At 29.2% G+C, this 23,770-nt stretch overlaps 1 protein-coding gene and 1 long non-coding RNA gene across 3 annotated transcripts in view; one reads left to right on the plus strand and one right to left on the minus strand.

Moving 5' to 3' along the window:
- Positions 1-23,770, plus strand: part of LOC117177043 — a 59,533-nt gene that overhangs the window by 30,327 nt on the left and 5,436 nt on the right. The gene's annotated exons all lie outside the window — the stretch shown is intronic.
- The window catches only part of LOC117177042 (pancreatic triacylglycerol lipase-like), a 115,259-nt gene that overhangs the window by 27,877 nt on the left and 63,612 nt on the right, over positions 1-23,770 (minus strand). For both annotated transcript variants that reach the window (XM_033367506.1, XM_033367505.1), the window contains exons 2-3: positions 5,382-5,542; positions 1,860-2,014 (exon numbers count right to left, since the gene is read on the minus strand). In XM_033367506.1, coding sequence (XP_033223397.1) covers positions 1,860-2,014; positions 5,382-5,542 — 316 coding nt within the window. The remainder of the gene's footprint in view (positions 1-1,859; positions 2,015-5,381; positions 5,543-23,770) is intronic.

The raw sequence follows: 23,770 nt of genomic DNA on the forward strand, positions 1-23,770 counted from the left end.
AAGATTGTTTAATCATTAACAAAGATGAGCTTTTATGACTGTTAGAATTACACTTTTTGTTAGGGCAGGTATACGCTCGAAGTTATAAACTGTACGTGTTGGAGCCATAAAAATTCGACTCAAGAGATAAATTTATGTCTTTAAGGCATCAAAACTTGTCTCCAAGACATAAATTGAAATCTGACTCTGTCTCAAAACTGATATAACCTGGATTCTTTTTTTATTTACGCTATCTATTCTGTTCCTTTCTATTATGATTTATTAATTCAATTGTGTAAAATTGGAATAGGTGAGAGTGATGGAATAGCAATAAATAGAATGATTAAAGATAAGAGTATCGAAAAATGAATCAACTGGGCCACAGAATTATTGAAAGAGTGGTAGGATTAGAATAAGAAGCGTTAAGAAAGCATAACAGAGGATTGAATTGTTAGAAAAAATAAAGCTGAATGATAAAATGAGATAGAAAATGATAAAATTACTGAAAACAGCATAACTGCTATTGACAAAATAGGATAGTTCAGTAAAAAATTTTGGAAAATTGAGCAGGGAGTTAAAATAAAATAATGGGTTAGATAGAATGGAAATGTTGCAGAGATAAATAAAGTAAAATGATAACTTGTGATAGAAAGGATCTTTAAAAGCCAGAATAGGAGAATAAATTATAAAACGAGATAAAAAAGTAACTATTCTATTTCATTTAATTGCGTTTTCTTAGTTAAAATTTGAAACGAATGAGATAAATAAAAAAATATTTTTGGATGAAATTTAGATTGCTTTTTGTTTAAAATTTCAATTAAAACGTTTCTCGTAAAGAATTTATCTTTTTTTGGTCAAAATTTAATGTTTAAATTGAAAACTGAAATATTTGGACAAAAATGATTGTATTTTGTTAAAATATTTTCTTTTTGGTAAAAAATTAGTCTTTTTGGCTAATTAGAGACAGTTATATAACTGATTACTCTTTTTGGAAACATGCTTCTTCTATTTAAAGTCTTTTTGTGCAATTTGGTTACACAATTTGACATTTTTAAGCATGTTTCTTAACTGTATTTTGGAAACATACTTTGAACATTCGCTTGTCTCTTTGGTTGAAAATGAATCTTTTCTAATTGAATATTTAACTTTTTGGTTGAAAATTCAACTTCATTGTGGAAAGTTAAACTACTTTATAAAAAAATTATATGGTTTGCCTAATTATTCATCATTTTAGTTAAAAATTCATCTCTTTGGTTAAATATTAAACTATTCTGTTGGAATGTAGTCTCTTTGTGTAGAAAATTAGTATTCTTGGTTAAAAATTCATGTTTTTGGTTGAAAATTCACCTATTTGGTTGAAAATTAGTCTTTAATGGTAGAAACGGAATCTTGTTGATTATAAATTCATTTTTTTGGTTTCAAACTTATGAACGTGGTTGTACATTAAATATTTTGTTAAAACTGCATGTTTTTTGGTTGAAAATTAATTTTCTCAATTGAAAATTAAGCTAATCAATCTTTTGTTCAAAATTGACCTTTCTTAGTTGATAATTCAACTATTTGAATTAGAAAACTGGTATTTTGTTGTGAATTTGTCGTTTTGTTAGAATCAATTTTTTGTTTTGTTGTAAATTGTTGTAAATTTGTGTTTTTGTCCGAATATATTTGTTTTTTACAGTAAGCTAAATTAACTAGCCTAGTAAGCCACCCCTGACTGATTTGTCAGTTGTAGAATCCGCATCATTTGAATAAATCACTAATGTCCGATTTTAATTTAGAGTGTGGGGTAGAACTTTCTATCTCTTTTTATCTAGCAAGATAATATTAATTATTGAACGTAAATCATATTTTTTTACTTAAATTAATTTTTAAAAACTTACTTCGGTGGGATTTTCATTGGTGTAAAGTATAAATCTCGTATTAATGACCTCACGAGGTAGCGGAAAAACATTTAGGGGTCGATGAATGAGGTGATACCAACTTCTGGTGATGTTCAGACAACCCAATTCGCTGTAGCAGCGTGTTTCATTTTCGACTAAAACAGAAACAATTAATTCTCACTCATTTTCATCAAGCAAAAATCACTTGAATTTGAGCAAATTTTATTATTGTGTATCCTTTAATTAGAAATGAGAAAGGTGGATAAAATATATAAGATTTTTTACGAGAGTGTAAAGTGGAAAGAAGTCAGTCTTCTATTTTCTAACTTTCGTCCTTATCGTTTCATTTGTACGACAACTATTTTGCATTAGTTTTTTGTGCAATCGTTACTCGGCCGATCAATGCCGTAATTATCGAAGCGTCATTTCCTTATTTGGATGTGCAATTAAACAATCTTTGGGTGATTTTCCTTACATAATTAGTGTTTTCCATTGACTTGCAAAAACTTATGTAATTTGCTTACAATTTAACAGACTTTAGTTTTTGAACAAATTGAAAATATTTCGTAGATTGTCATACTTTCATATAATAATTTCATGAGAAATTTATATTATCTTTAAAAGTTTAATTTCGTAACACTTTCCCGAGTGAAAAATGAGGAAACCAAAGGATTACAGAACATTTATTTCGATGCGAGTAGTTTTTGCGTTAGATACATTAGTATATGTAATTGCTTCCTTCTTAAAAAGAGTTCAATGAATGCTTGTAATGCTCTACTTTCTAGTGTCTACACTTATGTACTATATTCTATTATGAGCATAAAGTGAATAATTTTCTCAGTGAATGATCAACTTACGCAATATAGAGTGTATTGCATTTTTATTAGCAATAGAACAATTACAATTAGAATAAGATTCATAGTAAAGAGTAGAATACATTTTTCCTTATTTCTTTTTTATCTACTATTTTTTGGGATAAATTATGTATCAGTAAATGATGCAAACACCAAATAAATAGAAAAGCTTGTAGATGATGTTTGCAACAAAGCTCTTCTGGTCCATTTTGCAGGACGCAATGTCGCTAAGAAAGGAGAAAACTGCAATAAGTTACAAGAGACACGAGATTCGACGGAAGAAAGTGGTGTAGTCAAGAATCTCTTCTAGGAAACTTGAAACGGTCATCAAGTTTGCAACTTTTTATCAGCGAAGGTATTTGAACCTTATTGAAAATGTACTCAAAAGTATTTTAATGTTTTAATTTGACATCACAGGTTTCTAGCGTTTTGTTCAGATTATTAAGTATTTTTCCTTATCAAGATTCGTCTCGGTATAGGGCGAGGGTGAAACAACTCCTAAAAATGCCGTAATATGGAGCTGGATTACTCCAGAACACAAGAGGATTACGGCTGACAACCTGGGATTACAAGTGGACAACCTAGGATTCAAAATGGATAACCTAGGATTAAAAGTGAATAACCCAGGATTACAAGTGGATTATGTAGAATACCAAGTGGATAAGCTAGGATTATAAGTAGATTGCATAGTATTAGACAAAAGTGAATAGCCTATACATTGAAAAAAAATTGTTCTTGAATCAAGTTAATGTTACTTTATTCAAGTCAATCGCAGGTACGAATGGGGACGATAGAATATGAGTTTGTTCCAAATAAATAAATACTTGCTACCGTATGCTTGGAACAAGCGTACATTTTCTTCATCTGAGAAAATGTATTCTTAGATAGAATATCGCGTTTTATTATTCTAAAACTTTATTGTTTTACTTCATATAGAGATGTATTCAAGTGCAGAACATAGTTCACTTCCAAGAAATCATTTCTGATACACATCAAGAATATATTTTCTTAATATAAGAATATGAAGGATCGGATCAATAGAATGAGCCTCAACTGAACACTATTTCTCAATGAAAAAAAATTATTTTCGAAATTATTATTATATAATCTTCATTTTTTAAATTATTAAAACACGTAATTCTTGCACACTGTTTCTTACAAATATATAATCGCGCGCTTAACCTCTTTGAAAAATCGCACTCCACGAGGATTCGAACTCTACCTGAACTACGAGTACCTAAACTAGTTTCCTAACCGCGCGCTCTACCGACTTCGCTATCGAAGTACTTGGATCTCGGTGACAAAATCTCGATTAAGAATTTCAAGGCAGTGTCGTACGAAGTGTTTTGGTGAGCCTCAACCATCTTCAAATACGACTCAAGAGATAAATTTAAGTCTTCAAGACATAAAAACTTGTCTCTAAGACATAAATTGAAGTCTGGCTCTGTCTCAAAACTGAGACATGCTCAAGTCGACCTTTTCGACTTCAGCATGTCTTGACTGGGGGCAATTCAAGTCAAACTCAAGTCGCAGCATTTTTTTTCGGGAGAGTACGGAGTCAATGGATGGCCCCTACAAGCTATAATAACAATATATACAGATAGCAAAGCGAGTGTAAGGGTAAATGGGAAATTGACTGAATGCTTGATATTATTTAATGAGTTACACAAGAATGCGTAATGTCTTCATGGTCATTTATATTATCCATGGACAAGTGTTAAGAATGGCTTTTTTTGACGAGGAAGATGTGGATCTCGAAACAGTAAGGGTACGTGGATTAGCGTTTGCAAACAAAAACGACACAACAGTCACGTTTTTGTGAAAAAAAGTTTTTGGTATCAATTGATTCGTAAGAGTAAGCTGTATCTAAATGTGTTAATAAACATAATGTTCTTGAGAAATACAAGAGAAAAGATGCACAAAGCATTTTCCGGGTCGCTAAACTTGTAAAAGACGCCTGATGCATCATCAGAATGCAAATGAAAAAGAACCTAATGTACTTTGTGTCTTTTTTATATCGTAAAAGTAACCGTGTGCGAAAAGAATATACAAACGAAAAGAATCGCTTGCCCTTACGTGTGTTTGTTTTTATTGTAGACACCTGTATAATAGCTCGATAATTTCTCATATAAATTGTTTTTAAAATCCATTTTGTGTTGAAAAATATAAAAGAGCATGTTATTTTTATCCAAATAGTGTATCTAGATAAATAAAAATTCTATTCGATATCAGAGTGCTTTGGGCAAACAGTTTTTCTTGCCTTTCTCAGTTCGAGTCAGAATGGGCTTATGTATCTTTTCAGTTTGTAAGGTAGTATATAAAACCGTCTTTTTCAGGAAGTACACTCAAATCCCGATATAAGACCCCTAGGATTACGATATTCCTTGAACTGATGGCCTCTGCACTTTCTTGAAAAGAGGAGCCGCGGGGTCGAAAGCGCGTTAGTTGCATCGGGTTGCGTCATGCGTCAAAATCCAAAAGAAATGATTCATGCGGCCATGCCTATTTTCATTTGGATTCCCCCTATTCAGGAGCAACGCAAAGGCAAGCCACGACCGAAACCTACCTCATATCGGGAATTGTGTGTACACTGAGTTTCCTTTCAAAATTGCAAATCACTTGATAAAAAACAAGATTGAAAAAAGAGACGATTCGTTGGGATAATTACAGGGTAGCCATGGTATGTTGACTTCAATTCGATCACTGCGTGCCCATTGCCACGGGTCCAGGATTCCAGCGGAGCAGAGAACAGGAGCTAATGTGACAAGGAGTAATATCAATTTATCTCCCTCAGCAGCTCTGCGTTTCCTCGCACCGCTCCTCCTCATCCTGAAAAAAGAAAATTTTATTACCATAATATATAATAATTTTTTCCTGAGACTTCTCAAAAAGCCTCACTATTATAACTATTATAATGTGTCGACAACTTGTTTGCAGAATTTATTTTCATAAAATCGAATTTTCGCATTTTTATGGGAAACAACGAAAGACAAAAAAATTTTAACATAGAAGTTTGAACATCTGAAGTAGTTAAAAAATCCCTGTTGCTCTCTTATGATTTCTTGTATCATTTGCGAAAAAATTATATTTTCAGAAAAAAAATCTTTCGGCCATAAAAATGGTTTAGCTCCCATAAGACTGATAGGATGGCCTTCTTATATTGGCAGTCATTTTTTTTTAATATTGCAAGTCTTCTGTACTTTTTCATGGAATTTTTAAAACATAAAAACAAGATTTTCTGTAAACCCCTACCTTTTTTATCTTAAGCATTTTTAAATGTAAAAACTTTTATTCTACATTTCTTTAAATCTTTTGATGTTCCCTGGAAAAATGCGAAAATTTGAATTCATGAAATTCATTCATGAAATTGGCGAATTCAAATTCAGATATTCATAACATCGTGGAAATACGAAAGATAGTTAGGCATTTTTTTATATAATAGATTTTTCGATTGAATTTCTATTTAATTCTATACATTTATATTCTATCAATCTCTTTCTATGGTTCAAGGACCATGAAAGCCTGAATGTACTTTGGAACTAAGTTTTTCTATTTTGAAGATAACGTCCGATCTAACCCACATATTTTCGTTTACTTATCTCGTCATGAAGTAACGCAATGCACTGTTAAATTGCGACATTTAATGAATGATAAAAAAGCATGAATTCTTAAACTTGCAGACGAGAGATGGAAAGACCTACATTACATAATGACATAACAAATTTAAAACACAGATTTGTGTTTAGCCCAAAAAGTGCAAGAATGCAACAATCTTCTTCAAGATTTCATTAAAATTTTTTTTAAACTAAAATTTATATTCAAAAACTTCAAGTTAAAATTTTAGCAATGATTCCGAATAACGTAAATTTATTTAATTATACTTGTTTTCAATTAGGAATCTGAAGGTATACAATTTTACGTTACCTTCTTAGTTTATTTCAACACTTTTAAATCGTAAATGTTCAATTTTGCAACTTTTCATTTGTGACCGTTTTTAACAATGAAAATTCCAGGTCCGAAAAGGTATATCATATTAAAATTTTGTTTGACATTTTAAGCTTTTAGATATTTTCGAATTGTTAAATTTTATCCTAATTAAAATTGAAATTATTATCAATTTTCAAAATTTTATTTAAAAAATGTAAAATCACTTCAATAGTCAAAATTGTATAATCTTCAAACTTGGAATTTTAACGTTTTTTTAAGTTTTGATTATTCAAAGTTATTATTTTCTGGTTTTTAAATCAAAACCATTGTCAATTAAAAAAATTTAATTTTTGAAAACTGAGTATTGTTTTATAAATTTCGATTGCTTTAGAAGTCGGCCGTTTATTTTAAATGCAAAAAATGTTAATTGATTTATTTTGAACGTTTGAATTTGGAAGAATTTATTTTTGAAAGGCAGTAGACATCACCAGAAACAATTTGAATTTATACCATTTGAAATATCTAAATTAAAAATCGTAGTGACATAATCATTATTTAAAAAACAATTTATTTACCCAAGTGGTATTGCAAGGTTGGTATTATCTAATATTAGGTGAATTACGAGCATTCTTGAAATTTTAGATTACCCCTTTTTTAACATATCTTTCTGAAATTCAAATTCTTATGAATTAAACAATAAAAATATGCTTGAAATTGAAATTAGCACAATATTTGAATCTGCAATTGGCTCTTATGTTATACTCGCTGGTTTACACTTTTATGGAATTACACGAAATTAAAATTAAAAATAAATTTAAAATGAAATTTTTAAATTGTGTTTACTCTTTAAAATAACATAACATTTTTTTAAAGTAGAAGTAACTCAAATTCGAAGGCTATAAGGCAGAAAAGTTTCGCGCACACCTGAAGGAAGTATCAAGACGTGACTAGGTTCGAAAGTGAAAGACCTACGAATTTGAATGTTCTGGTGTACAATAGTTTTAAAGAAGGGGGTCTATTGTGCAAAAATGACCCTGAAGATCTTTATCTATTTAGCGATCCAAATTTTCTGTGAATCTGCATGCGAATTTCACGGCGCAAATCCTGTTGATTTCCGCATAAAAATATTAAAAATATAGGCTCAAGTTTGACTTTCAGCTCAAGAATGTATATAATCCCGATCAATAATTGATACAGTCTATAGACACTTAGATTTTATGAAGGAAGATTATAAAACTTTTTTTTGTATCTTTTCGGTTAAGCTTACAAGAATTTTTAACATTATATACCTGATTGGTTGCATAATGCGTCGTGTTTTCTTCAAGTGCATTCAGTTTATAATTCTGAATATTCTAGAATTAATTTAATCGAAATTCCTAAAGGAGGAATTTTAATTGTAGAAATTTATTTCTAAATTTATGCCGAATTCTTGTCCTTAACTTTTTGAGGTTTAATTAACAAAGATTAAGATTTTTCTGCACCATTAATTTAGTAAATTTAAATGTCCAATTAAGTCATTTTATTTGATGATGAAACTTATTTTTCAATATGTGTAAACATTATAGATAAAAATATGTTAATTTTAATTATTTTTTAATATTGAAAAATGATTCTGTTCTTAGTGTTTTCCTATCAGACTATGATTTTTAAACATTTTACATTTTCAAGGAGATGGGAACAGTGAAATTATGGACAAGAACTTAAAATATCTTAGTTTACGAAATGTATACTGAAGGTAATGATCCAAAAATTGTCAGTACCGGTAACCAAAAAATTACTAATACCAGCATATTAGAAACAAAATGTAGATTTTTAAAGATTTTAAAATAAAATTGTTACGTTTTTTAAGGATATTAAAGGTTTCTGTGATAATAAAAATTTTCTTTTAAAATTCTAGGGAAAATTTAATTACATATTAAAAAAGATTACGAAATTACAGAAAAAGTTAGAATAACTCTAAGAGGTATTTAAAAGTTTCTATTAATACGCCATTAATTTTAAACCTAAAAAGATTTTAACAAATTCAAAACAAAATGTAGGTTTATAAATATTTCAAACCAAAAAAATTAGACGTTTTTTAAAGAATTGAATTTGAAAGATATCGAAAAAATAAAAAAAATTCAGAAGGTTTCCGAAAAATGTTTAACGATTTTTTTTCTTCACAAAATGTATTCTAAAAAATATTTTAAAAGATATTAAAACATTCCCGAAGATTTTTAAAGTGGTCAAAAAAGGGAGTGGAAGATTAAAAAAATTTCTTTTTCATATTGCAGAATTTTTTCAACATTTTAGGAAAAATTCGAATTATTTTCAAATATACGATTTCAAAAGTAATTGAACATATTTTTAAAAACTTATAACATTCCTTAAATATTCTTGGAAATATTGAAATTTTTCTTTATTTAAACAAAGTTATTTTAAGGGAATATTTAAAAAGATTTTATAACATAACAAAAGAGTTCCAAAATTATAAAAAAACTATTCTGGAAGATTTTAAGACAATTTTATGAAGAAGTACAGTACTTTTTAAATATATTTAAGAATTTCATCAGTTTTGAAGAGATTAACAGTCATTTAAAACTTTAAAATATTCCTGAAAACATATAAAATATTTTTCCAAGCGTCAAAAAGTCCTAAATATAGTTTTGACTTTTCTGAGATCTTCAAAAACCTTTTTGTATTTTTTCGGGATACCTTGGAAATTTATATTTATATAAGACATAAACCTTAAAATAAATAGTTATTTTTTGATCGCAAAATCTTTTTTGTTGGAAATTCTTTTTTTTTCAAAATTCATCTCTTTGGTAGAAATTTCATGTTTATAAATTAAAATTACAACATTCTGGTTTAAAATTACCATCCATTTTCACGGAGAAAAATGGATGTTCAAACGGAACATCTAGATGTTCAGGGTTAACACATTTTATGTTTAACTATAGGAGAACAATCTAGATGTTCAAAGTTAGCATCTGGAAATCTTAAAAAGTGAGATGTTATTCTCTAGCATTCAAAATGTTCAGCTGAAATATCCGAGATAATAAATTTATGGTTATGTCATATAAGGCCTGTAAATATTTGAGGAGTTTACTTATTTATGGTCATTTAAGGAATTAATTGATAACTTATTTCTGAATTTAAAATTAAACTTTAATGTTCGTACACGAAGGAAAAACAGATAAAGGGTATGAAATTTCGTTCAGATGATACATTCAGTCAAGTTGAGGTTATGTTCTATATTTTTAATTCAAAATATAAAAGGGGTAAGTAATAAAAGCACGATTGATCTGTAATCTGAATTTAAAATTCTATCTATTTTAAGTTACTTAAACTCAAATTTCATTTTAAATTTATAAACATTTTTTCAAATGTGTTAAGTCAATTCCCTCCTTTGGACAGAAAAAAGTCGTTATCCAATTTTATGTATGGACAGTTAATTTTGATTCTTTGGAAATGTTCCAAAATCGTAATATTCCATAATTGTAATATCGAAAATATATAGTGGTAAAGTATAGTTGTGAAATTCCAATGCGCTACGCGCATGGGCTTGGACGGTTTTAAGATCAAACAATTTTTTACAAAATTTTTTACAAAATTTTTTACTCCTAAAATCTCAAAAAGATAGTAAATGTTTGGCATGAATATCTGCATGTTAGATTTTACAATCTTACCCTTTGAATATCTACATTTAAACATCCATTTTTCCCGGTGTTGGTTGATGATTCTACTATGTTTTGGTTCAAATTTAATAACTTGATTAAAAGTTAAACTACTGTGTTAAACATTCGCTTTTTTGGTTGAAGATTCGTCATTTTAATTGAACATTCTTTTTTGTTAGAGAATCCATGTATTTGGTTAAAAATTAAACTATTTGATTGCGAATGAACTTTTTTGTTGAAAATTCATATTTTAGGATTGCAAAAATAAACTCTTCATTGGGAAATTTGTATCTTTTGGAAAATATTTAAGATTGCTGGTTAAAAATACAACTGGTTTAAAATTAATATTTTTTGGTTGATGATTTAACTACTTTGTTAACAAATTTTCTTTTTTGAATCAATTAAACTGTTCTTGACTAAAAATAAAAATCTTTCCGGATTGAAATATCAACTTTTATATTTTTCGTTAAGAATTCATCTTTTTTGTTTGGACATTGAACCGTTTGGTTGAAGATGAACTTTTTTCTTGAAATTATGATTTGACATCTGAAATTTTCAAAGATCTTTTTGAATTTTCTCAACAATTTAAGGAAAGTTATATTTACATAACCTTAAAAATTATTAAGCAAATATACCTAAAAGACGGTCATTCGAAATTTTGTATTTTATATTAAAGATGATTTTCCCCTTCATTAACGAAAAAGTACTCGCGCCCGATTGATGCTGGTAGTAAAGTATAAATAATATTATCACATAGAATATTTGCCCAATCTTCTTTTTAGTCAAAATCTAACTTAGATTGTTGTTTTCCTTTGGACCTTTACGTAAACTTAAGACTAGAAACAAAAAATTTGATAGACAGTTCAGTAAATTTAAGAGTTTTTTTCTTTTTGAAAAAAATGGATGCAGTCAATAAGTTTCTAGGAGAAGGTGAAGATGCAAGAAAGGATGTTTGTTTAATCTTCAATTTTTTGTCTTCCTTTAAAATTGGCCGAATAATAAAAGCAATGATTCTGTCATTTTCATGAAGCTGCTTTTGTACTATTTTTAACATTGTCTTCTCATATTCCCATTTAATTTTCGAGAAGTTATTGCTAGCATCAGCAGGATTTATTTATATTTTTTATAATCATAATTTTTTGTCCAGTGCAGAATTGCTGGATCAATAATTATTTAAAGACTTCAATCATTCGTGATGACGGAAAGAGTGAAATAACCTTGTAAATCTTCGAAGTCATGATCACTAAAAAAAGAAATGACTAATAGCGAACTAAATTAATAGTTTTAGGAATACAATAATTATTTTGATAATAATAATTTCTTCGTAGTAATTAGACAAATTCGATGAAATTGATTATTTTTTTAATTATTTGAAAATCGTGCTTTTGCACTACAAATTTTCTAAAAGTAAACGAATGAAATTTTCAATTTTATTATTGGCGTTTGCCATTTTAAAGAATAGATGTACTGTAAGACTGCAAAGTCACATCAAACAATTTTTAAGTAAAATAATACTATTTTTGAAGCATATTATTTACTCAAATATTACATATCGCAATTTCACAGAGTGAATTTCGTTTATTTTGGGTTACTTTATTCGAAAATAATAATTTTTCATACCTTTTGAACGATTCAGAAATCTGAAAATTTTTGTATGTATAATGTCACGAAATACCATAATTCCGCTACTTGTGAACATCTTAAGTAGAGTATAGTGAGAATATCGCATGATTCATGAAGTGCATGTACACAAGCGGAACATGTGAGCTAGGAAGTACAGTATCGAAAATCTATAGCTAAGCTTTTATTGTTTTAATCGCATATGCAATGTTTGAAGCTTAGCGACACACTAAACATCAAGGCCTCACTTTTTGATTTAGAAAAGAATGCAAACTCAATAAAGATAAAAAATTTAATTTGCAGCGTAAACAAAAAACGTTTACTGTGATAGGCTTTGAAATATAAAATTCGGATAAAAATATAGACGCATGTGTTCTTATCCTCTAGATTAAAGATATGAAAAGATTAGGAAAGCAATTAAATTAATTCCTAGTATATACAAAATTCGGAAAAAATTATAGGAGTGTGTGGCAATTTTTTAAAAATGTTTCAGAAATATGAAAATAAAAAAAAAAGTTCTATTTTTGGTGATGGAAAAATGAAATGATCTTCATCCAGTTGTCATCCGCATAATTTAACATTCATTATTTTCAGTGAAAGTATAAATTATTTGTATATATTCGCGTAATATGGCTTGATAAATAATAATAAAAACGCTTAAAACCCTTAAACACTGCATTTCAAAACATTGCTATTTAGCTATTTATCATTCTCATGTCTTTAATTGCAATTTACGTAGTTGGAATTTTCAACACTTGTATTTGATCTGATCCAGACGCAAACAGCATTTAGTCTTATTTTAGCTCTAAATAGTGTGACTGCGGGAATGACTTTACGCCACTTAGCACTTACATGGCTTCTTTGTGCCTAGCCTCACCGAGGATACCTCCTGAATGGAAGGTTCTCGATTCTCTCAAAGATAATATGCTAGAACTTTCAAGCAAAAACAATAACAATTCAACGAACCCAGTCTAATCCATTTTTTCCTAATCCCCCTCTCCCTCTTTGAATTTCAAAAATCCCATGAAAATTCTAAAATCGAGAATTTTGACCCACCTTTCTCCTTTTTTTACAAGATTTTGATTCATTTTTAAGAATCATAAACACAAATTCAAGATACTTTGACGGTACCAATTTCAAATATTTCGTAAATGATTTGTTTTCTAACTTGTAGATTTGAAGGATATCGTCGACTGCGAAGAAATCGCTAACAATGCAATTAAGGAACTAAGGACGAAAGATAAATCACTTCTGTAGTTGCAAATCAAAAACATCTTTATTGGCGTAACAAGCTTCACAGGCCAAAACGCTCTACGAATAGGGGAAATGTGGAGATTTTTAACGTAAATAGGAGAATACATTTTTTTTAATAAAATAAATGTAGATACTTATATTAAATTGAAAATGAAAGGTTTTAAATTACGAATATTTTGAGTACAAGTATTGCATTTTCAACGAAAAGATATTTCAACAAAAGATTCAATTTTCGACTACAGAGATAAAGTTTTAATCAAAATGATAAATGTTATAGCAAGAAGATGAATTTTCTACCAAATAGATGAATTTACAATTCAAATGCTGAATGTTCAGCCAAAAAATGAATTTTTAATAAAACACTTCAACTTTTAACCAAATAGTTGAATATCCAACACAAAAAGATAAATTCCTAACTAAAAATGTAATAGTTTATAATTCAACCAAAATATAGTGCATATTGTCTTAAATAAAAAACAGTTAAATTCATCCAAAAGGACGAATTTTCAAAAACAAAAAATAATTTTGTTTATGTATAATTTCACAAAAAAATGGTGAATCTTTGGCTAAAAAAAATGAATTTTTAATGAAGTAGTCTAACTTTTAAGCAAATAGTTGAAGGTTCAAATAAAATATAGTTTTGGTTTTAAATAAAAACGGTTGGTTGATCCAAAAATATGAATTTTCAACAAAATAGTTTTATTTTTCAGCCAAAAACGATTTTTTTAGCAAAGAAAGAAAAATACAACCAAATTGATCAATTTCCAATCCAAAATGACGAATTTATTATGAAACCGTTAAGTTTTCAACTAAAAAATATGAATTTCAAACAAAAAGTTTAATTTTATACATAAAAAGATTCTTTGGTCAAGAAACAAAAAAATTTCAACCAAATGATTAAGTTTTCAAGACAAAACAATGAATTTTCTAACAAATAGTTAAATTTTCAATCCTAAAAATATTACTTGTTAACAAAAAAGTTTAATTTACAACTAAATAATTGAGTTTTTAACCAAATAGGTACATTTTCAGCCAAAGAAATACATCTTCAAATGAAAAACCGAATCATAGGAAAAAACTGAACAAGTTAGTCCAAGTTTTTCCAAGAACTTGAATTTTTTACAAAAAAAGATTTAATATTAAATTATAAACCGTCAAATTTATCATAAAAAGATGAATTTTCAATGAAATAGTTGCATTTTTAATCAAAAAAGATTCTACAGTCAAGAGATAATCAAAATTGCAATCAACTTGTTAATTTTTAAAGTCAAAACGATTAAATTTACAAGCGAATATCTGGATTTTCAACCAAAAAAGATTCTTCAGATAAGACAGAAAAACAATTTTAACTTAATCGTTCAATTTTCAAGCCATAAATACAAAAAAAGCACTTGATTTTTTAACCTGAAATATAGATGAAACTAAAATAGTTGGATTTTCTTATTGTGTCATATTAATTCAGTTCTCAGTTAATTGCAAAAACGAGGAAAAGGGAAAAGGAATCGTGAATAGAATTTTTAATACTTTTCAAATATGTAATAAAATAGGAAAAATGACGTATCAGAGAAAACTATGTTAGTTGTGCTTGCAGGAACGAAATTTTGAAAAACAAAAATAATATGTAAAAAGTAGAGTACATTAGGACCCTCTTTAATCATGTATAAACAATTTGAAGTTGGTTTTATATGGCTTGGTTTTACATGTTAGCATACTGAGTATTTAGAAAAATTGCAATCTTCATAGTTTTGTTATCTTCTTGAAGAATAATTATTTTTATTAATGTTTTTTACACTATAATCTTTTTAGTTGACGTTGGAAAGTGTTTTAAACATCTGAGAGCTTTCAACGTATAAAAATACATTTTAAACAAATTGAATTGTCTAAGAAAATAAAAAGCAGAAAAAGAAGATTTTTCAAAAAGTAATTTTTGTGCTTGTAAAATTATTTCTTTCCAGTCTGCTCAAAATGAATAAATACACTGGAGAACATTTGATGAGAATAAGGAATTACAATCTATCCACTGATAAAAAAACATTTAACAAGTGCAAAAAAGAGCATTTTCAAATTCTCCTCTTTATTCATATCGTTCAACTTCTGGATTAAAATTTTTTTAAATCACTAGAAAGTGCTTAAGTCTTTAGCAGATTTTTTTAAAACTGTTACACAAATTTTTTAACATCTGCCGTGAAATACAAGAAAGCCGTAACTACATTTGGATTTGTCCCTCCGATTTGCATTTGCTTCTAATATAAACTGGGAATCCCATTCAGTGGCGTAGCCAGAATTTCATAAAGGGAGGGTTCTAAAAGTCTGAACAGAAAGGACGTTACTACTTAAAGGAAAAAATTAGGATAACTTGAGGCATAAAATTTAAAAGTGTCATATTCATCATCCTTGCAGGAACAATTGTTTTAAAATCATGAAAATTCTACATTATTACGCTCATATATTAAACTTTCCTAACATATTTTCAATTATCCATTAATTAAGGCCATATTAAAGCGATTCCGTTTTACATAAGAGGCCAGCCACATTCACCCTACTTTTAGCTTCCTTACTTTTAAATACCACAAATATCCACGTTTGTCTAAAAGAGGTCGTGAGGGGGGGGGGGGGGGGGGGGGGGGGGGGGTGCGAAAAAATTTTCTGTGTATTTTCCATTTACGTTGATCCAAGAATTTATGCCGATGCTGTTTCTTAATTAAAGAGCCGTGGCGCCAAAAGGAGATTCAGTGGCTCACTCAAGCGTGACAAAAAACAGGAGGGCCGCACTTTTTGTGCCCAAAAATGAGCCACCGAGTCGTTTTTATTAAATCCCATAATGTTTGGATTTCATCCAAACCATAAATGGTTATAATTCAAACACTAAAACAACATAATCCCTGGATGCCTCGCACATTCTAATAGCTAGAAAATTACTGTTCTCTCGGCAAACTTATGCAATGGCAAAGACCTCTATTATGTCAGTCTTAAGTCCGACGTGCTTAGGTTTACGTTTATAAGTTATGTCATCTGCGATTCGCGACATCGTGTAAGTTGCACGCGGCGGCGTCAATGTATTCTGAACGCAACCCACAACCTAAACACAGGACACTGTCCTACATTAGCTCTTTAAGCGTTATCTCAATCAGAAAACACACCTAAGGGAACGTCTATTGATTACGAAAGGGTTATTTTTGACATTTGAGCCCCCCCGCCCCATTTCTTACGTAAGATTTTATATTTGACTAAATAGGGAGCATTCACATATTACGTTTCGTAACATGTGATACTTCTCTGATCAAAAATTTAAATTTAAATTCTTGTACACATCAAAGAGCAATATTATCGACAAGAAAATTTAGTAGTTGCATTTTCAAGCTAAAAACAACTATTAAAAAAAACCTTGTATTTCATAAAAGCTAAATGCTTAATCTAATAGAAGGAATTTTCAACGAAACAGTTGACTTTTCGACCAAAGAAAGACGTCTTTAACAAAAAAGTAGAATTTTTCAACAAAGTAAGGAAACTTTCAACAGCATAGTTGATTTTTTTGAGGATTTTTTTATAGTTGAGGACTATGAACTTTTTGGTTTAGACTACACGGAGAGAAATTTCAAGAGATTAATTTACGGTAGCACGTGATTTTAGAGCTACAATTTGTACGTGCTTCAAAGTCTCAGACTCTATGATGTATAGATCGTTGTATACAAGCATAGAATTCGAGACCTGCGAGTAAAGTAAAGGGGCGTAACCTAATGCCAGAAACTTCGGGACCTATGCGTTAAAAGCAAGGGTTCTGAGAGCTTAGTTCTTACGCTAAAGCGTAATAAAATTAAGAAGCAGTGTTGTTAAATTAATCTTTCGTAATTTTTCTCGGTGCAGTAGATCAAAAACCTTCATTCCATTGTCAGAAAACTATTTCACTACGCTAGTCGAAAAAATAACATCAAAAATCAATTTAATATACAAGGATACATTTTTAACCAAAAAATATGTTTATTGAAAAAAAAAACAATTGAGTTTAACCAAAAAGGGCTAATTTTCATCATTTCACTCAGTGGGCACAAACGTTAAAGAACATCATTAGAACGGCTCGAAAACGTTCTAAGTCAGTCAAAATAACGTTCCTTAAACATACAATGTTCCAGAGACGTTTTAAAGACATATTTGGAATATCAAACGTTTTCAAAAGATTATTTTGTCTGACTTAGCCCAATTTCTAAAACGTTCAAATAACTTCTTTTGACTTGTACGTCCAAGAAACGTTTTTAGAACTTTCCAATTACGTTCTTAAACTTCGAGCCCAATGGGTAGTTGAATCCTCAACCAAAACAGATTAATTTTTAACTAAGAAGTTGCTTTTTTAATAATAAAGGACTCATTTTTAACCAAAAATATTTATTTTATATTAGAACAGCCTCATTTTCAAGAAAATGCATGAATTTTTAACCATAAAAGATTCATTCTTGTTTAAAAATATGTATTTTAAAGCAAAAATGGAATATGTATTTCATATTTTTGTCAAGAAAGCTAACTCTCAAATAAAAAACAAATATTTTTCAACGGAATAGTTAAATTTTCAACCAAAATAGTTCAACTTTCAATCAATTATTTTAATTTTTTACTAAAAAATATGAATTTTTGATAAAATACTTGCATTTTAAATAAAATAATTACATTATTAACCAAGCGAGATGAATTCCAAACCAAGAATATATAGTGGTAGAATTTTCAATACAAAAATGTAATTTTAACCAAGAACAGTTGGATTTCCTTATTTGGTTCAATTAATTAATTCAGCTGAAATATGTATCCCTTTATTTTCATCACAGAATGATGTATCCAAACACCATATCATTATGGCTCCCTAAGCTTTCACTTTAAACGAGATTTCAACTGATTTCTAGGGATTTAAAAAGATTTCAATGGATTTAAAAGTATTTCATAGACTTGAAAGTATTTTTTTAATATGGAATTTAACGAATGTCCAAAGCTTTTAGGGACTTCACGGGATATGAAAAGATTTCAAGGAATTACAAAAGTTTGCGACTGTTACAAAAGATTTTCAGGAATTTTCATGATTTTTCCAAAATTTTAATAAATTTAAAAATATTCGAAGGGGCTTAAAGATATTAGAAAATATTTCCACGGGCTTAAAACATTTCAATGAATTTTAAAAGTACTTCAACGATTCCAAAGGACTATAAATATATACGTAAAAAAGCAACATTTTTTTCTTTATTAAAATTCAAAGGATTAAATTTTGTTGAGTGTATTATAAAGGATTTTCAGAAATTTGTAAGAATTTATATGTCCTTTTAAAGATTTAAAAAAATTTTAAGGGATTTCAAGATATCAGAAAACTTTCGCTAGGATCTAAAACATTTTAATGAACTTTAAAAGGATTTCAACCAATTCAAGAGATTACAAAATTTTGAGGGTATTACAAAGAATTTTCAAGAATTTCTAGGGATTTGTATGGGTTTTAAAAGATTTTAATATATTAAAAAATATTGTAAGGGATATCAAGATATTAGAAATCATTCCACAGATTCCAAACTTTTAAAAGTTTAAAAGAAATTTTGAAGATTTAAAAGCGATTTCAAGAGATTAAAAAAATCTGACGGAATCTCAATGAATTTTAAGGGATTTGCACAGTTTGTTTTGGATTTACAGAGTTTTTCACGGATTTTAGTCATTTTGAAAGGATTTTAAAAAACTGCAAAGATGTCAAAGGATTTTAAAGAATCTTAAGGTACACAAAAGTATTGTGATGATTTCATGTGATTTCAAAAAATTTCGTGAAATTTCAAAAGATTCCAAAGTATATCCATGGATTTTAGAGAATAACATAAGATTTAGAAAGATTGAACGGAATTTCAGATGATTTTAAGGAATTTGCCCCACAAAAAACTTAAGGTACGAAAATTGCAGATAAATGGTCAAGCAGGGTAAACGCGAGGTAGGTAGGGTAAGAACATTTTCAGTAAGAAGAATAAGCTATTTTGAATCAAAATAGTGATAGCTGTGATATAACCTTTTAGTCGTTGACATTTTACTAGAGGCGGACTACACGCACAGCTTCCCACCGTATCGATACAAAAAAACCTGCTCTACTGATTATTAAATGTTATTAACGATGATTATACATACATATAAATATATGGTTTGCATGTATTACGATAAGTACGTTTTTAGTTTTTTGCTAGTAGCGCAGAGGATAAGTGGCTGTACTGCATTATCGATCATTTATCGAAAAAAAACTTACAAGTGTACCACCTAAGTACTTGTAAACTATTACTTTGGTCGCGTTTGCCCTCCTGACGATTTTTCGATTATTTCCGACATTTAATATATTTTGGAGTTCAATTACGTTTAATTATTATAATTAGTTGATAAAATATTGTTTCATCTGTAAAAATATCAAATTTTCATACTGTAAGTATTGCCAATTATGTCAGAAACTTTATATTTCTGACAGCGAATCTTCCATTTTTTCGTTTCAAAACTTTTTTCTCCCGTTTACAACGTCAATTTTCAAGATTTACGTAAGTAATATTATCTCTAAAATAAAATAGATTTATTTAATGTAAAGTATAATTAAAATTGTTGAATAATATTGACGTTACACCCAGTCACCATTTCCACGCCGGTCGACGCTGTCCCTCCTTACCCTACACCAAACGGATTCTAACTTTCTGTTGTGAGTCACAAATATCTCTGGCGGTCTCCGCTCGTAACTACGGAATTTTACTTCATTTTGGTATGATCAGTTGGCTATTACCTTGCTTGCAGAATTACTTGCAACTTTTTGTAACCCCAGTTTTTTCTGTGCATGATTTTAAAAAAAAACTTTAAGAAATATATAAAATTTTCAAAAGAATTCACTGGACTTCAAAAGATTGCAAAGATTTCCTGGGATTCCTCGAGATTTAATGTAAGGTGTGTTTAAGAATGGATAACACCTCAACCCTCTATTTTTTGGATGTATGTAATATAAAATATTACAGACTATAATATAAAGAAAACCAGTAAATAACGTGCATATTAAATAGTATAAGAAGTAATTTTAACACAGAAAAAGTACTAAGAATAAAATTTGTTGCAGGACATTTTTTAGAGCGATAAAGTTTTGTTTAGCCAACTTCGCGTCTTTTAAAAAACTAAATGGAAAAACAAAAGAAAGTTTAACCGATATTTGTGTAAAGTTTATCCTGTGGGGTTAATTTTTGTTGCAGAGAACCTTTCATCGGAAACACGATGTAAAGTTTACCTTCTGTTTTTTTCTGTGAACAGCCGAACTAGTTTCGATTATTATTTTATTATATTTTATTATTATTATTATTATATAATTGGCATATTAAACAAAAATTAGAAAGAGGAAACTTGCATAAGAAATGCTTCCCCCGCAAGTAAGGATTCCTAAGATTGTCCTGGCCCCCCAACCCCAAAAAACGTTACGTAATTAATTAACACTCCCTGAGTAGCCTCATAATGCCATTATTTCCATAATTAAAATTAGAATATGTATATATATTTCTATGATTCCTGCTATTCTGGACCACTTACTCACGTTTAAATTTAAATGTCAGTGTATGCGAAATTGAGGATATTTCAAGACCTTTCTTTCGTGGTGAGGTCATTGTAAAATGAGCTTAAAGGATTTGCGTGATGACTGGAAAGGCCCTGAGCGACAAAACCGAGGTTTCCAACTTTGGAAAGCGAGTCGGTAAATCTTTGGAGAAAGTAATAAATAATATTAATGCGAATAAGCAGATTCAAAATAGAAGGCATACGTAAAGAAAATTGATATCTGGAGTTATAAAAAGAGAATTGAATTTAAAGAAAATGATGCAAAGGTTTATATAATTCTTATCGAAATCGGATCCATTTATATTTGTTATGAGTTTTTTAATTTATGCAAGCATAAATAAATTAACATAATGCATACGACTTCAATAAAAAAATAAAAGATTCTTTTTTCCTTAAAAATCGCACCCATTTATTTTTTGCCATTTTTAAAAATCTGCATTTCTATACGGAAGAGGTGTGGTGAGTGTAATGAGAACCAAGCCTATCTTGTTACCACAATAATTGTGTTGCGAAAAATTGAATTTTCACCATTTTCTCGCATACGAAAATACAACCAAATATTATTATAGTATTTTCGCCGTCCGCGAGGAAAATGTTTAAATCCTTTTTTTTCCTTATATAAACCAATGTTTTCTTTTTCTATGACATTAAGAGGTGAAATCACACTATCTTTCATATATCATGGAAGAATAAACATTATTTTTGTGTCGAAAAATCCAAAACTTGAAGAGAAATAATTATTTTAATAAATTATGGCAGAAAACGTACGTACCCTATGACTCTACTATTTTCAAGTTTAAAAAATTATCTTCAAATTTAGTTATTCATTCAAAAATGTTTTCTTTAGAAAATATAGATATCAACGACTTTCGGTCATAAATAAATTTATTTTAAAATTCAAAACCCTAGATTTGCAGAGAATTTTCCCCCGAAAAAATAAATGATCAATTTATCGAATTCAAACTTATTTCCAAAATTTGTGAGAAGCGATAGTAACAAAATCTGCACACTGCGCAGATACATTCTCATCGCACGCTGCGCGTGCAGCTCGCTTCGCTCGCAAAATTGAGCGCGCCCAGGGCGCGCGACTGATGGTTCTTGCACTTCGTGCTCAATAATATATGTTTTTCGCGCTTCGCGTTCGACAAATATACTTCGCGCTACGCGCTCGGTCCTCGTTGATGAATTAAATTATTATTATGCTTACACATTAAGCGAAGCTGTAAATATAACTTTCTGCGGAACACATTCTCGCCATGAAACTCGCGCTTCGCGCTCGACGTTATTTAAGCTGGATTTAAACTTTAGAAAATCCATATGTTACATTATATTTTTTTAGTCAGCTGAAAAATTGTAAGACAAAGCAAGAAAGAACTAAACAAAATCCCCAAAAATCGAATTCTTTCGTGCATAAAAAATGGTAATGAGCAATTTCGTAGGTTTATTCGAGACGACAAATTTTCATGTTGACCATTTCACTGCAATGTGCGTTGTTGGTCTGTAAATTTGAATTCTCGATTTTCTTAGGGAATTTTCCACGTTTAAAATAAAAACTATTATTGATATTGAAAAAGTGTACAGAGCAGTTTTGTAGAACTTTAGCAAAGAAATAATTTTGATCTACTGTCTTTTTACTGTATCTTGTGTAGTTCCGTGGGAAAGTTGAATTATTACGTTTTTCAGTTTGATTGTCCATGGCTAAAATCATAAATATTGGCAGTCGAAGGCTGGTTAACGAACTTGACCTATATTTTTGGACCACAAACCAGTGTGCAAAAGGTAATTTAAATTTAAAAATTCCTTCGAAAGTTATCGTGTCGTCAGACTACAGAAAGACCGACAGACAGACATTTACGTAAAACCTTTTTTTTCTAGGGGTCTCAAAACGTCGAGAATTGAGGAAAATTGGATAGGGTCAGAATCACACAAATCCAAGAGAGTCCATCTATATGATGTGATGTAAAAATTAAATTGCAAAAAAAGTGACTAAAATAATTTTTTTTGTAAAGTTATTTTAATATATTCATTAAAAATCACGATTTTTGTTTGAAGTCACATCGTTAGTGATATTATTTTTGTTATTAACCATTTATTTCAGATATCGGATTTTTGCGCACGATAACTATACTTCAAAAAATTGTGTTTGCTTTGCGATTGGCAACTTTCACATCTATTTCCTCGAAAAGAGAAGACTTTTTCGAATACAAAATTGTTGAACTCAATTCAGCACCACTTCGTTGCATAGAAGGCAATTTTTAAAGAACTTTTAAAAATTAGGAAACTTTTTCATAATATGTTTTCGTAATGATTCCTTATCTGCCGCTTTTTGCAAGGAAAATATGAAAAATCAAGTTTAAAAAATTCTCATTTTGCCGAAAAAATATATTGACACGTACAAATCTCATAGATTTGTATTTTATTTTATTTCAGCTTATTTTTTCTCAAATCAGAAAACTGCATATCTCCTAGTTTCCTTTAAAACCTTCAGAATTTTCCACCAAAATGTTTTACGAATTTAATTGTACCTGCCGTATTTGAAATGGATGTGGTTGAAATTTAAAACAAATTTCTGTAAATATAATTTAATTTTTAAATCTATAAGTTTTACATTTTTTAATTTGTTGCTTATTAAAGATCATTTTCAAATTATAATTCTACTTTCTGCATTACGTTCTTACTTTCACGACTTTCCTTTTATCTTTAATTTTGAATGCCAATCCTTTCATATCTACACAAAATGTAATGCAGTTGTGGAAATTTTATTAGGGATTCTGTGAGTAATCCTAAGTAGAAACCACAACTCTCTGTGGTGAAATATTAGAATATGGGAGTTAACATTGTTTCCATGAATTTCTGCCCGAACTTATTCGAATTACGACTGAAGAAATCAAATACTCTTAGTATTGAATTGTATGCTAATCTTAAATAGAATGGTTTGTGTAAATGAGTTGTATTTTGCAGGAATAATTAATCCTTTTCCCAGTTAAAAGTAGAACAAACTATTGAGAAACCTTTGTTTTCTTAT

Source organism: Belonocnema kinseyi, chromosome 7 (genome assembly GCF_010883055.1).
Source record: "Belonocnema kinseyi isolate 2016_QV_RU_SX_M_011 chromosome 7, B_treatae_v1, whole genome shotgun sequence".
Classification (NCBI taxonomy): domain Eukaryota; kingdom Metazoa; phylum Arthropoda; class Insecta; order Hymenoptera; family Cynipidae; genus Belonocnema; species Belonocnema kinseyi.